This window comes from Candida theae, assembly GCF_024610275.1.
Source record: "Candida theae strain CBS 12239 chromosome Unknown scaffold2, whole genome shotgun sequence".
In the NCBI taxonomy this organism is placed as follows: domain Eukaryota; kingdom Fungi; phylum Ascomycota; class Pichiomycetes; order Serinales; family Debaryomycetaceae; genus Lodderomyces; species Lodderomyces theae.
The window spans coordinates 456,451-471,755 of record NW_026261438.1 but is presented as its reverse complement, the minus strand read 5'-3'; the positions used below and the strand labels follow the sequence as shown (position 1 = coordinate 471,755).

General features: G+C 39.7%; 6 protein-coding genes across 6 annotated transcripts; 5 read left to right on the top strand and 1 right to left on the bottom strand. All coding sequences in view use genetic code 12, as the record gives it.

Annotated features, from left to right (window-relative positions):
- Positions 1 to 1,423: 1,423 nt before the first annotated feature.
- Positions 1,424 to 1,996, top strand: KGF57_003129 (uncharacterized protein; the record flags this gene model as incomplete). The annotated part of the gene is made up of 1 exon (XM_051752517.1): positions 1,424 to 1,996. One exon carries the CDS (start codon positions 1,424 to 1,426, stop codon positions 1,994 to 1,996), a length of 573 nt encoding a protein of 190 aa, XP_051608565.1.
- A 352-nt stretch (positions 1,997 to 2,348) lies between these two features.
- On the top strand, positions 2,349 to 3,344 carry KGF57_003128 (uncharacterized protein; the record flags this gene model as incomplete). Its single annotated transcript, XM_051752516.1, has 1 exon — positions 2,349 to 3,344. The coding sequence occupies one exon, from the start codon at positions 2,349 to 2,351 to the stop codon at positions 3,342 to 3,344; it is 996 nt and encodes a 331-aa protein (XP_051608564.1).
- Positions 3,345 to 3,771: 427 nt separating this feature from the next.
- Positions 3,772 to 4,116, top strand: YKE2 (tubulin-binding prefolding complex subunit; the record flags this gene model as incomplete). The annotated part of the gene is made up of 1 exon (XM_051752514.1): positions 3,772 to 4,116. The coding sequence occupies one exon, from the start codon at positions 3,772 to 3,774 to the stop codon at positions 4,114 to 4,116; it is 345 nt and encodes a 114-aa protein (XP_051608563.1).
- Positions 4,117 to 4,289: 173 nt separating this feature from the next.
- Positions 4,290 to 5,087, bottom strand: KGF57_003126 (ubiquinone biosynthesis protein; the record flags this gene model as incomplete). Its single annotated transcript, XM_051752513.1, has 1 exon — positions 4,290 to 5,087. One exon carries the CDS (start codon positions 5,085 to 5,087, stop codon positions 4,290 to 4,292), a length of 798 nt encoding a protein of 265 aa, XP_051608562.1.
- A 2,424-nt stretch (positions 5,088 to 7,511) lies between these two features.
- Positions 7,512 to 9,230, top strand: KGF57_003125 (GNP1; the record flags this gene model as incomplete). The annotated part of the gene is made up of 1 exon (XM_051752512.1): positions 7,512 to 9,230. One exon carries the CDS (start codon positions 7,512 to 7,514, stop codon positions 9,228 to 9,230), a length of 1,719 nt encoding a protein of 572 aa, XP_051608561.1.
- A 3,795-nt stretch (positions 9,231 to 13,025) lies between these two features.
- On the top strand, positions 13,026 to 15,272 carry KGF57_003124 (uncharacterized protein; the record flags this gene model as incomplete). Its single annotated transcript, XM_051752511.1, has 1 exon — positions 13,026 to 15,272. The coding sequence occupies one exon, from the start codon at positions 13,026 to 13,028 to the stop codon at positions 15,270 to 15,272; it is 2,247 nt and encodes a 748-aa protein (XP_051608560.1).
- Positions 15,273 to 15,305: the final 33 nt, after the last annotated feature.

Sequence of the window (15,305 nt, the reverse complement as noted above, 5' to 3'; positions counted from 1 at the left end):
ATTTGTTTGTCCTCCCGGGTATCCGTCATATTTTACAAAGGATTCGCACATTAACCTCCGAATAAGTCACGCATTATTGTTTGAATCAAGTTTCAGGCTATGTTCGAAAGGGATGCATGGTCTGCCCACGTGTATCAAATGTGGCTTCGGTTGTCCTTTATTTGCAGGATTTCTGAGTAGCAAACTTACCATGTTTGCCATCCTCTTTCCCTTCCTTCGCCCCCCTTTGATCCTGATTTCTTCGTGCCATGTGCAGTATCAGGGTAAGAAGTTCCGTTCTTCCGTTTAGTTAACGTCGATGATATTTTTTTTTGTTCTCGTTTGCAATGTAAATAGCAATTATAAACAGAGAACTTCCATTCGTCCTGACGTCCCAATACAATCCTCTTTAATCGCCCCATATATTTTCTCTTCACTTAACACAGCGCCTTTGAACTACAAATCGTATGAGTACTTTACTGAAACGGATTTGAAATTTTGCATTTGCAAGATGAAAACATTCTACGACGAGATTGACATCTATACAGATGCAGGAACCGTAGGAGCCCAAGTATGCAGCGTGCCACCTGCGATGCATTCTAGACACGTTTCCAAACGGTGAAGACATTTCACCGGCATTGAGCTTAGGCCCATGTCGATAAGAATTCAAAGTCCGTTTAACACAAGAACAAGATCTTTTGAAACATTTGGCTTTTAAACTTACTCAATTCTTCATACTCATCATGTTTATTGTAAATTTGACATCAAAGGTGAGCTTGCGGTAAAATTACCATCTTTGCAATGGAGATTATCCGTACTCTACTCAAGTCTGTTGAATTCAACAGAAGTTTTGCCGAACCGATAACAGTTGCTCGTCAGTGATGAACTTGCTAACATGAATGTAAATGAACCTTAACACCGATTTTAACATAAACTCCGAAAACCCCACGTGACATCCTTCTTCCTTTTACATAATGGAAATCTGACATCACCTGATTCGTTCAATTCAATTTTTGGTGAAATGCAATTCTTCCAGTCTGCAACAACCGTTGCTGCGTTATATTATCCAATTGGTCCCATACACTTCTGCTCCTGCAACTAGTTGAACATTCACATTCACTGTATATTTGACCGAGCTATCACCTAATTCCATACAGAGTAAAACAAAAACTCGGTGTTAAAGAAAAGGCGTGCGGGAGAAGGAAAGAAAATAGAAAAAAGAATTACGAAGCAGGCAAAAAAATAAAAAAAAAAAAAAAAAAAAAAAAAATTTCACTTAACAATACTCTAACGAACCCCTCAATTTATCTATCCTTCAGGTTTCCGCAACTGATTCAACCCATTTGCTTCCATCTATTAGCATATCGTCCCAAGAGTCTACGTTCCACGTGATTCTCCAAGTTGTCCATTCTCAAAGCTCCTTCCCCCCCCCTCCCTTCTCTAAATGGTTTTATATTTTGAAAACAAGCATCGGTTCAATTTTGATTTTGAAACTGCCAGTTTAGCATTTATCAATCGATATCCCAACCCATATTCCCAGCATGTGTTATCAGTAGACACATTAGAGTCGTATGTTGATAAACAAGGACGATTATGCACCACGCGAGTCATTGTCAAGACGGGCAAATTGCCCAAGTTTATAAAACCCTTTCTTGGTGTTACTAATTTGAACTCATGGATTATTGAAAAATCGATAATAAACCCCAGGACAAACACGCTACTTTCATATACAAGTAATATTGATCATCGGAAGTTTATCCGTGTGGAGGAGTATTTAATGTATCATAGTGAGAATGAGGAAAGTGGAGGCGTGGTGGGTGTAGGTACTATTGTCGACTCAAAAGTTAAGTTTTCTTCCAATTTGTTCGGATTGAAGCTGAAGATTGAAGAATGGAGTCACAAGAGGTTTATGAAGAATATACAAAACACAAGGGAAGGGTTGAATTTTGTCATGATGAAGGTCAAAGAAAGAGGAAGAAATTATTTGACAAAAGGGAAAACAACTATAGATATGTAGTTTGTATGCAATTTCAATTAACGATGTTTACGATTCAGAAGGCCAAAGAGTGGCTCGTTGTGTAATTGTAGCTTTATAGTGCTGGAGGCATCAGATTTCAAGGTAGCGATAGCGCATGATCAGTATATTAAAGAGAAGAAAGTCTAAAGACAAAAGTTTTGATAAGAAAATCTCACATTCACACACACACACACACACACACACACACACATACACACGACAAATTTATTACATTTAAGGAAACAGTAGTACAGCACACAGCACACACACACACACACACACACACACACCTCACTGCTCTTACATTCGAATACATATATTTTACAGTATACCACCCAGTTTCAACACTCCTATGGACAACCATCTTCTTTACTCTGCTTCTACAACAACAGCTCCTACGATAAGACGTAAATCTACGTCATTCGCGACTGCTACAGCAACCACAACCACTACAGTTTCTTCACGCAAGCAAATAGCAACTTCATCAACACCACCCAAGGCATCAACAACCACCACCACCACTGCTACAGTTAAAATGTACAAGGCTAAATCTCCACCATCGCCCAAGCTTTCGACCACTACCACTTCGCCACGACCAGAACCAACTATTATCAAACGAAGAAACTCGTCATTTGCTAATACGTCATCGCCTTGGTTTAGGCGAAACTCATTCCTATCACCCACTATGATCCAGGATGAGAATTTTAATGTTTACGAATCTGGTAATTCGTTTTATTCTGGTGTTGGTAGTGGCGGTCAATATATATCAAACTATTCCATAATCTCATTACGCGAATGCCAGGGGTTTTTATTCAATCAGGATTTGTTTGCTACTCCGTATCAACAAGTGCGGTCACAAGCTAATGCAAAGAGGTATAGATCAAGTTTTTCTCAACGGAGACGCAGTGGTAATGGGAATGGTACTGGTGATAGAAGGTGTCGTGATGGTGATTATGAAAGGAGACATACTAGTTACCATCCGCAGCGACCACAATTTGATAATTCTATGGTTTCTGACAATGCAGTTGTTGACGATGATGATGATGATGATGACGATGATGATGGTGAGGATGAGGAAATGCATGATGCTGACGAAGAATTCCCGACTAATGAGAGTAAGGGTGAGAGAAGACGCTTAGATGAGGATGGGGAGGATGAGGATGGGGAAGATGAAGACGAGGATGGAGAAGATGGAGAAGACGATGAAGATGAGGAAGACGAAGACGATTATAGAGAAATGCATGAATACGGAGGTGACTTCAATAATAGGCGATACAGAGTACGTGTGACTGAAATTGTTGTTGACGAAAAAGAAGATAATGATATTTTTCCGACCTCGGAGATATAAACTGAACGAGGAATTAGATGACTTGACCGAATGGTCAAGTGTCGATGAGAGCTTGTAAATTTAGCATCTTTGGTTTGATAGTTTTTGCTATGGGAATGACAACCACTGGGTGAAAAAAAAAAAAAAAAAAAAAAAGAACTTCTTTGAATTGGTGCCGTTAAGGGAGCTTTTTTCTGGGAGAGGTTGTTCCTCCACCCTCTTTTGGAGACAAGTATATAGGTAAAAGATAGTAACATCAACTGCATTCAACAAACTCTCATTATCGACTCCGTCATTGTACAGTTGCATACACCTACAAGGCAATTAGCTAAAAAAAGAAAAAAACAAAAAAAAAAAAAATAAAACAAAATCCTTGAAATCCACCAGAGGACTTCACAGGACACTTTTCACAAACTTACATTCCACCCTCCACCCTTGTCATCAAACAATGCCGGATTTAAACAAGAAGCTAGAGAATCTCTCACTACAATTCTCCAACGACCAACAAACTCTAAACGATCTCATCACGTCAAGATCCACATTGGAGACCCAACTACAAGAAAACAAAATTGTCCAAGCGGAATTTGCCCAACTATCAGCATCGGACAAGATATATAAATTGACAGGACCCATTTTGTTGCCGCAGGATTATAATGAAGCGTCAATGAATGTGGATAAGAGGATTGAGTTTATTGAAGGGGAGATTGAGCGGGTTGAAACCAAGATTGGCCAAAAGGAAGGTGATTTGGAGAAAATTAGGGCGGAGTTGGTTGCTCTTCGAACACAAGCTTGAGGAGGGTAGGAGGGTAGATAAAGAGAGTGCGTCGCGGCTTTCAAGTGGTGAATGGAGTGTTTCTCCATTTGTTTCGAAGTGTATTATGGGTTGACTACAAGAGCTCTAGCGTATGTGTGTATGTACAAATTTTGTAATTTTATATTCCAACATGTAGCTAATTGACACTTTATTCACCCTCTAGCCAATTGAGACTTGATCAAATTAATCACGGACACAGCATTAAAATCAATCCATTGTTCCACGTTATTATATCCCTGACCCAACTTCACATAATCATCAACGCGCTCGTCCACAAACTGATTAGTCAACCACAAGTCAGCCGTGTCGTCATTCAACAGAAACAACTCGCTCTTGACGTAGATTGAACATATTGTGGCTCGTTTCAGGTACCATGCGAAATCATTGGACTTGTCGCCGGCGTAGTATGCCAAGTCGTCTCCCAAGTTGAGCAATTCTTCGATTGAGGCTGATAGATTGTAAGGCACTACTAATTGGCTCAAGCCTTGGGATAATTTTGACTTGATGGGGTTGTTCAATAGTAACCGGTACTTGATCAATTGTTTCAATTTGTCACCTTCGGTTGAAATACCAGCGGAAGCTCCAAATGCAGCTCCAGCTTCACCACCACCCTCAATATTTCCATTTGCAAACGTTTCCAATTCTTGTCGTTTCGATTTCAACCAATGGAGCATCAACTGCATCGAAAGAGAATATCCCAGTGGAGAACTCGTCAACACCAGAATCAACGAGTCGGGATATTGCAACTCGTGAATCGCTTTCGTGATTGTGCGTGGCTCGAACCCGTATTCGGGGATATAGTCAATAGCTTTGGTCAAGATTTTCGATTCAATGAGTTGGGGGTTGATGATTGTATTGGTACCTGTGTGGTCGGTTGAATGGTAGAGTCGTCTGGTGGTGGTGCTGTGAAGCAATCGGGATATTCTTGATGGTTTGAGAATTTGGAGCATTTTCAATGGAGATGCGGAGGGGGGGGAGGATATCGGATGGTGGTGAAGAATGCTTCTGCTGGTGCTCTTTTTTTTTTTATTCAAAGTGGTGTGCTTTTTGTTCTAGATTTTTTTTTTTCCGCTGATTATGTCGCACATTGGGATGATTGTCGCAAAAGAAACCCATTCTTGACATACGATATTGAACCAATGAGTGTATTAGAGTCTGCCTTGATATTGACTTGTTCTGTAGTAAACGGTCACAAGGTTCTTGTTTTGCAAAGTTGAGGTAGCACGTAAGCAATTTTTGGAAGATTTTGCTTACGTTCTCCTGACCCATGCTGGGGAATCTAATTAGCCGTTTCTAGAAAATGGTTAGAACTTGAGGAGATTGGATGCAAACTACGTGGTGAATGATGTACGAGCCGATTAACTGCAAGCTGTAGCCAGAGCAATTTCAGTGCATGGAGCTTGAACTTTTGTTTTCGGACGACGTGCCCCACCTCACTACTTTTCTTCGTGGCGCAAGTTAAAAGAGCTTAAGGTTTTGTTTTTAAGACCGAAACTTGACTGCGGGGGATGATGTGGGGTACAGCTACATTTGTATTATGGTGAAATGTATGCTGCACATATGGGCTCCAAATCACGGCATGTGGAACCGTATGTCGTTATATAAATCTCGCTGAAATTTTCCTTCAAAAAAAAAAAGGGTCAACAAAAAAGGGTTAATTTTAGCGATCAACAAAAGATTGAAGACGATTTGTCAAAGAAGCCATCCCACACTCTTAAACTGCACATGTCACTAGCTTGAGTTTTGGCTTACAGTTTTTTGACTTGGAAGTCACTTGAAATAAAACGTCCTAAGATAGTGAAACAAACCAGGAGTTTGGAGACATCAACAAAAGTGACGTCAAAGAAAACCAAATTAGCAAATGCGCGCAAGATACAACTGAGGCTCTAGAAAGGAAGAGGGAGCTTGTCACTTGAGCGGTTTACCTTTCCATGACTATAATGTGAATAAGTACCAGTCCAAAGCAGGTCGCTCATCTGAAGTTTCAAAATGAACAGGGTCAGCTTAGTGTGTTCATTCAAACGGCAATTGTGAGTAAAATGACACAAACAAGAAAACGTTTTTTGCGTCAATCAAAATATTGGAATTTTAATTTTCTTTTTTTTTTTTTGTTTTCTATTTCACTTCGGACTTTAAATGCCTTCATGAGTTTGTTGAAGCTCTTCATGTAAGCGCGCATCAGTAGAGCAAACAACTTGGTCGTTTTGCTTCGATTTTGTCCAAGTCAAGGAATTGGTGTCGCATTTGACAGGCTATTTATCGCGTGGTATTTCCAGCTCGATTTATAGTTTGTAACGGCATTTTCCATGTTTTGTTTTTTATTTTTTATTTTTTTTTCTCTGTACTAAGCCAACGGAGGCATTTCATTATCAATGTTGTTGTTATTCTTGGCATCAAAGTCCAATACAGATAAAACTCCAATCTATCTTCAACTGACTCTTTCTTTGTTGCAGTCTTTGTCTTTGTCGAATCAGGGTGCAACTTTCGCTTCAAAGGCTTCATGTTCATGCGTCTAAATCAAGGAAAAAAAGAAAAAAAAAAAAAAAGCCACTGACTGACCTATTGTGGTTTGCGCCTATTACATCATGCAAAGGAGTTTCGTGTGTGAAACTTACACAGAATGGAAATGGTTCGGATCGGGCGTTCGGTGAAGTTGATAATCGCTATGCATTACTCTATTCTTCTTCTTCTTCTTGTTCTTGTATTGTCTAAGATTGCAATGTAGTTCGGGACACGAGATGATTAAGAGTATATTCTTTTTTGTGTTCTGAGCACCGATGTGATGAGCAAAATAAAAAAAAATAGAATCTTTCTTTTTCTGTTCGTTGTGACTATTGTTTCTTTACCTCCGTCTTTTCTTCTGACACACAGCCCATCTCTCTAAGCAGCCCCCGCACTTTATCTAATTAACCCACAAACTCGGAGTTTTCACAATTTCTGAAACAGTTGGAAGTTCAATTCCATTGATTCAGAGTTATGGAGACACCATTTACGAAACTCAGCATTTTTTTTTTCTTTCTCTTTTTTTTTTCTTTTTCTTTTTTTTTTCTTTATATTAAAGGGTCTTTTCTCTACAGTTATACAACTACAAAAGGACCACCGGGATAAAGAAGCGCTATTTATATTCACCTACGTGCGTACATATACACTATCTATTCCCATTGACTTTTCATTCAGAGTTTACTATTTTTTTTTTTTGTTTTTTTTTTTGTTCACTAGAAAGAATCATTTCTTTTTTCTTTTTTATTTGGTATGCTTCATTGATTGCAACTTTAAAAAGAAAGACAAATTATTTATTATTAATCACTACACTACTACATATTCAGCATCATAGAAACACAGACAGCAAACCACCTCATCTCGCATATCCAATAATGTCCAATTCTAAACCGTACGTAATCAATGCACAAAATGTCGAAAAGATTAGTGAAGATGCATATTCCTCAGGCTCAGGAACCTCCACATCAAACCCCCAAACTGGATTCAAAGGGCATTGGGATTCTTTCCTAGATGGATTCCAAAGAGCTCCACAAACACTCAATGAAGGGGATGACAGGAAAAAGGCCATTTCGAAAAACGAATTGCGATTAATGTCATTATCAACAGGATTAGGAACGGGGCTTTTAGTTGCCGCGGGCAACAAGTTGCGTATGGCTGGTCCTGCTGGTGTCTTGATTGCTTATGCAATCACTGGTTTAGCGATGCTCGTGCCAATGATTTCGGCTGTGTCTGAGTTGTCTATTGCGTACCCTGGGCTACCAGGTGGGTTTCAATCATATTATTCTAAATTTATTGATGAGTCGTTGGGGTTTGCATTGGGGTGGAGTTATGCGTTCCAGTGGTGTTGTGTCATTTCGTTGGAGTTGGTTACTGCGTCGATCACAATCAAGTTTTGGACAACGTCGGTGAACCCCGACGTGTGGGTGACGATTTTCCTTGTTGTTGTGATACTTGTTAATTTGGGCGGTGCTAAAGTGTATGCTGTGGCTGAAGGGATTTGCAATTCGTGCAAGGTGTTGATGTTGTGTGGGTTTGTGTTGTTTGGGTTGATTATTGATGTTGGTGGTGGGCCACAGGGGTTTGTTGGTGGACGGTATTATCATGATCCTGGTGCATTTACTAGCTTTAAAGGATTTGCGTCGGTTTTCGTTACTGGTGCTTTTTCGTTGGGTGGATCTGAGTTTATTAGTTTGTCAGCTGCTGAGACTAGGAATCCAAGGTCATCGATACGTGCTGCTTCCAAACTTGTTTATGTCAAGGTAGTACTCTTGTTTCTTGGGTCATTGACGTTTGTTGGATTATTGGTGCCTCACAACTCCGAGGACTTGATGGGTTCAAGTGGTGGTGATGTACATTCTTCGCCTTATGTCCTTGCGGCACAATTGCACGGTGTTAAAGTATTGCCCCACATTATCAATGCCGTTATTCTTATTTCGGTTTGCTCAGTTGCAATTGCGGCCATGTATAGTTCACAACGATTGATTCAATCTTTGGCACATCAGAAATTGGCACCAAAGTGGTTGGATTATGTTGATAAACAAGGTCGACCAACACGTGCGTGGTTTGTCACTATTCTTTCATCATTTTTTGCCTTTATTGCTGCTTATGATCAAGAAGAGACTGTTTTCAATTGGCTATTGTCGATTTCAGGGATTTCATTTGTCGTGTGCTGGTTATTTATCTGTGTGTCACATCTTCGATTTAGAGCCGCTTTGAAACATAATGGGATTGCATTGGATTCATTGGCGTATACATCATCCACGGGAGTCATTGGATCATGGTTGTCAATAATTATCAATTGTTTGATATTGGTGGCGCAATTCTGGACGTCGCTATTCCCCAATGGCAGCACACCTGATGCCAACAATTTTTTCCAAAATTATCTTGGAGCTCCAGTGATGGTTGTGTTTTTCATTTGTCACAAGTTGTATACGCGTAATTGGCGATTATGGAAGCCGGTAGAAGAAATTGATATCAATTTGGAGCGAGTGATTTATGATCCTGAGATTTTGGAGTTGCAGAATTTGGAAGAGAAGGAGAGGTACAATAAGGCACCATTTTGGAAAAAGATTTTGATTGTATGCTTTGATTAAAGCAAGGTATTATTTTATAGAAGATGTTACAATTGTTACGAATAATGGGTTTATGAGTATTAAAGGATGAAACAGCTACATGGTGTAGAGACATGACATGCAAGTGCTGATGGGGCTTAAGTCACTGTAATTGCGGTGCAACTTACACCTCATTCGATTCCAGTTGTAGCTGGCATATACAAAAATTTGCTTAATAATTGTGCTTCACTGTAAACGTTTTTATATTTGTCAAATCTCCTGTTCAAGAGCTGGTCACAATTTGGGAGGAGAAAGTGAAACAAAACAAGGAAAGGGCGGATAAGGCAGACAAGGCGGACAAGGGGGGTGGGGACGGAGGGATTGCGGGAAAAAGACCTATGAATTTACTACAGGCATAAGGCGAGTATTAATCCATATGTGGTGTATATGTTGTGTATTAGTGGTGTATATATGTGTGTCTGTGTCTGTGTCTGTGTCTGTGTGTGACAAAAAAAATATCAAACGTTTCTTTTGACTTCGTTATCTCAAATTACAAAATAGAGTCACCCTTGATAGACAGAAAGATTAATAAGGGTTTGGCCGAGGTTGTCTTTCTAATTTTTAGAACCGTTAATTGAGGGAATTTTCCATCATTTACTTTTTTTTTTTTTTTTACAGCCGATATTTGCTTCTATAACTTTATTAGCAACCGGCTGCTAAAAGATGTCTCGCTTAAGGAAAGGGGACATTGAATTTCAAAGCGCACATTTAATTGTATGTGTTGAGTTGTCTGAATTCTAGCAACACTTCATCCTTTCCCCTTCTTTCTGTCCTTCTCAACGTGTTTTCTGAATCCAATGCTTAGCGAGTCTAAAAAAAATGGGGGTAGGGGGTGGGGGGAAAAGAGGAGAAGGGGGGATTGTTGTTGCCTAGTGTAGCCATATACTACCTCTGCTGTTGGTTGAATAAAGAACACACAGCCTTTGCAGTGTCCCTAATGCTAATAGTCACTGTATTCTGTGTTTTGTCATTGTGACCAAGGATGACTCAATTGTGGTTACACTAAATACACCTTTTTACACAACTACCTAAAGTGTCAAATATCTCAACTTTGACGACAACTAATTTTTTGCAAACGTTTCTGTCCCCTTTTTGGTTGTTTTTGTTGGTGAAAGGGGTCGGAGGGCTTATGGGAAAGAAAGAGTGGAAACGTATTAATCTCTGAATCACCATAGGTACATCTTAGCCTACAACTTTATTGAGGAAAATGGAAATAGCAAACATGGCAATATAGAAAGTAAGAAATGGAAAGGGGCCGAAAAACGGGTGCTAATATAAATAGAATCAAACGTGTGATTAAGTGGAAAACGGGTAAATGGCGATTCCTCGTAAAAAAAAAAAAGAAACAAAATTGTTTACTAAATCTGTCTGGCGTGTGTGCACAACCGCAGTCTTGTTATGTGATGCCTAATCTCAATTCATTAGTAATAGCTCAGCAATAACATTGGACATATACCTTTGGAAAGTTGGGAATTTGGAATTACAATAGACGCAGTGTTTCAATAATCAGTGCATGGCATTATACAAAGGAGGCTGATTCGCAGAATGTAGAGACATTTAATGTCGTGTGGGAAAGTGAACACTGGGTCGGTTGATATCGAGCGCGAGACAATAGAGGCACAAGACTGTGTTTCTGTGTTTCTCTCTGTGTGTGTATGTGTGTCTCTAATGTGGTGAGTGGTAACAAACTACGGATAAAGTCGTAATTGAGAGAAAGAAAAGAAACAAATTAAGGTTTGTGAAACAACACAATGCTGGTGGAAATATAATAGAAAAGAAATTTTCTAAAGACTACGTGACCAGTCCTATAGAGCAATTAGCCGAGGAAGAACTTAACTCTTAACTTTAGTTTTCAAACTGTGTATGTAAACACTTTGGTATTCATTCTGTTGAGATTAAGTTTGAAAGAGCGAGTCCTCAACTAGTGTGTGAGAAGTTACCGATTCCTATTGTAATTACTGCTGAATCTCATAAAAAATGTACCTTTGATACTAGGAACTGCATTACAGCCAATGGCAGATATTAATATGCGGCTACAGATCTCTGATCTTTGATCGTATTTTTTTTTAATCTTTTTTTTTTTTAAACTGTGCAGGATAATTGTTTATTTATTTTAGTTTACGCTAAAAGCAGAACCCTGTGCTTTACTTTTTTTAAGAAGATTTGAGTGCAAGTTTAGCAGTGAAGAAGGGGATAACTCTCAAGCTACAATTCACAAGGCGTACCAACTGTGTAACACTATGCATGTAGAGTTTCATCCCCTAAAAAATGGTTTCAATTATTAATTATTCATCACATGCATTGCTGTGGTCCAACTCCCTGTTTTGTGTCTAAATCACAAAACAGTATTTTAAGGAGTCACAAAACCACAAACAGAGAAATGAGCTCACTTATTTCAACACAACACAACACCATCGGTAGTCAGATGAGGTCAACCTGTGTGCATTGATTGAACTCTGCCATACTTGGCGCTGACCATGAAAACACTTTCTATTGTACTTTACTTGTGGTGATGCTACTACCCATGACATGACGACATCACATGGATTCTGACATTGTGTGTTGCTATGTGACCCAATAACGGTTTGTATCTGGCCTCTCTCTTAATTCTTTTGTTGTAGAAATGTGGCTGTAGATGATAAATCTTTTGTGGCTCGCTTTTTATTGTTTGTTGTATAGTTTGGTGGCAGTAGCCGTGGCAGTGGCAGTAGCATATTCATGTATCTTGCAAAATACGTAATCTGCTCATCATTGTTTGTTGTTGTGCTGTTATGAATTGTGTGTCTGTGTGTAGTTCACTGTGTGTATTGTTTATTCAAAAGTTGAGCTTATGTTTTCATATCAACCAAACAATGCAGCAGCAACGAGAGAGAGGGAGAGACAAAAGATAATTATGCCGACACTGCATTCAACGATAACCCCGTCTTTATATTTATTTATACTGCCTCACAACTCAACTCACCTTTCTAATTCTGGCTAGCTTGCAACTGCAACGTGGACTGCAACTGCACGTGCCATGCAAAAAGTTTTGTGTAGACCTTGCAACGTCAATGAATCCGATTGTGTGTGTTGCACAAGTGGTTTTATCTTTTTTTTTTTTTTCTTGTCTTTTTAGGCACACAATAGTTTCCCCTTTATTTACTCCCAATTTGTGTGCCTGCATTGCAGGTAGTACACCGGTTTTGGGAAAGATAATGCTCAAAGTGGCCTGCACAAGATGGCCCTGTTTTTTTACACGCCTCTCTTTGTTGTGTAATCTTTTTTCAAGATTAGAGTTTTGTCCACTTGCTCACCCACGATTATCACCAAAAAAAGAAAAAAAAAAACACTAAAAAGCAGTGACAAAAGAAACAAAATTAGGCGCTTAATCTTAACATGAATAGTAAAGGACCTAAGTCCTCCTTCATACACACACACACAGACACACAATGGGATCTACACAGCACACACCACACAAGCTCCTTTGATTTTCCTTTACCGCACTAAAAATATCCCCATCACCACCCTCCCCCCTCCTTGAAGTTTTCTCAGGTTGTCGTGAAAAACTTTTGTATGCAACCACTCCCTTGCAAAAATGATACACAATTGTGTTTAAAAAGTCGGTTGCTAAGTGGATAATACTTTTGTATATATATGCCTTGCATATTCCTCTTGTCTTTGAAGAAGATGATCATACCTCAAAACAGATTTTACTTACTTTTTTTTTTTTCATATTTCATAATTCACATCTCACATTGTCTTACACTTCATTGCATTTTCGCAGTATAGTATCACACGATGTCACAAACACACCTATTGAACTCAGTAATCAACCAATTGCATGAGATAAGTGGTAACTCGTCATACAAGTACATGCTCATCACACAAGACGATTCACAACCAAATACCGAATTGACATTCCATTATTCGCCTCATTTCAATATGGGACAAATTGAAGAGTTGAAATTGTTGCTCGGCAGATCATCATTGACAACGATAAAGCCAACCTTGGCCAACAGTTTTCCGGTAACTTTAATAAAGAACCAATCGCCACATGCGTTGTTGAACCAATATCGAAACTTGTTCAACTCATTGTCGCAATACGTATGCAAAGACATTGCGAAAGCGTGGATCAAGATTCTTGAACCCAATAAACAAGCATTGTTTCCCTACCGCGATTACAACAAGCTGAAACCGGACTGGTGGCCGAAGAAGGTCAACCATATAGAGCCTGACCATTTGGACAAGTTTGGTCGTGTTGAAGTATTGATCAATGTCTTGAGACATCCATCGTTTGATTTGAAAAAAATTGATTTGAAATTGTATCAGGAGAAACCAGTGTTGCTTTCATTGCTCAAGGAGATTTGTTATTTGGCAATGTATGAACGCATGTTTTATAACTTGTTGCGTGACAGGGATGAATTGTTTTATTTGATTCCTCAACATGAACGTGCGTTGCTTGATTTGCATCAGATTCGAATCATGACTAGTGAGTTGAAACACCCATACAAGCCCAACGAAGTGGTTATGGCTAGCAAGATCACTGGTAGAGAGTTGGGGGAAAGGGTTTATGCATTGAATGAGACAAATGAGGATGAGGATGAGGATGAGGGGGAAGGGGAGGAGGAGGAAGATCAGGTGGAATCCGACAGCAAATGTAGTGACGAGAAAAGGACATTGGTTGTTATGTTGAGGCATAGACGTGTTGGAAAAGTTGAGAAACCAAGGGGTAGAAGAAAGCAAATGTGGGCTGCAAACAAGAAGGGGGTTTCGGAGTTGGAAGAAGAGATAAAGAGCCTGAGGGGAAGGGTAAGGAAGACTGACGAGAAGGAACCTTTAAAAGTAGTTGATGGTGCATATTCCACTACCAAATCAAAGCACTTAAAAACGTCAACGCAAATGCAAGAAGTTGAAGCTGTCAAGGTGGACAATGCTGGAGAGGACAAGAATGCTGCTGAGCACCCAGATATGGAATTTACCACTGCTGGACCAGGGCTAGTTTCAACAACTAAAGAGACCACCACAGGTGGTGAAAGTGGTGAGGACGCAAAACTTGGATCACCATTCAGCTATAGCTATAACCCAGAAGAGGGTGAAACTGCGGATGCTGATATGAATGATGTAACAGATGAGGAGAGTGATGATGAAGAGGCAGTTGCTGGCTCTTCTCTGGTTTTGAAGGAAAAGGAGAACACTTGCAACTGTGAATCTCACCATGTTCCTATGTGGAAAACACCCGAGCTTGACTCATCTAGCAATTTTGATCTCAAAACGGACTACAGCCCCACCAGAAGTCTAAACGAGTATCAGTATCCCCTCACGCCAGCATCAAATGGCAACAACGAGCAAATTCAACAAAGAAGAAAACGCCGCTCACTTAAATCCTTAAATAGCAGCAGCAACGTCAGCTCCCGGTTTGACAAGTACCAAGCAAATTACTCGACGCCTTGCAATAATATCATAATTCAAGCCAATTGTCCATCGGCACCACATCACAATTTGAACTTATCTGCTGATCACATAAAACAGGATTTCCTTGATTTCAACAGGTATCCATTGCCGTTCTCTGTCGGAAATGGGACATATGGTGTTGAAGAATATGAAAACAACGTGATCGGAATTATGTGTCAGATCGGATCGAGCGTCGCGTCGTCAATGGGTGCTCCTCATCGTGGTGATGTTTACGACAACGATGATGATGTTGTTGTTGTTGTTGATAATGGATACAAAGAGGGTGTAGAATTCGAGTCTGATTTGACTGATTATGTGTCTGATCACTCTAGTTGCGACGAAAGCTTGCTTGATAAAAGTGACGATACTGATTATGATGTAATTGATCACTGTGATTTGAAGAGCGAGTGCGATGAGGAAGAGGAGGAAGAAGAGGAAGAAGAGGAAGAAGAGGAAGAAGAGGAAGCTGATGGTGATGGGGATGTTTCGTTTACGAAGGGACTTGAAAATGGCTTTTTGGAACATGGAGTAGAGTATCCTGGTGATGGTGCAACTGCTTATTGTTTAAGCTCGAATTTGGACTTACATATTTGAGAAACGAAAGTGGATTTTGTTGTGGAGTTGGCG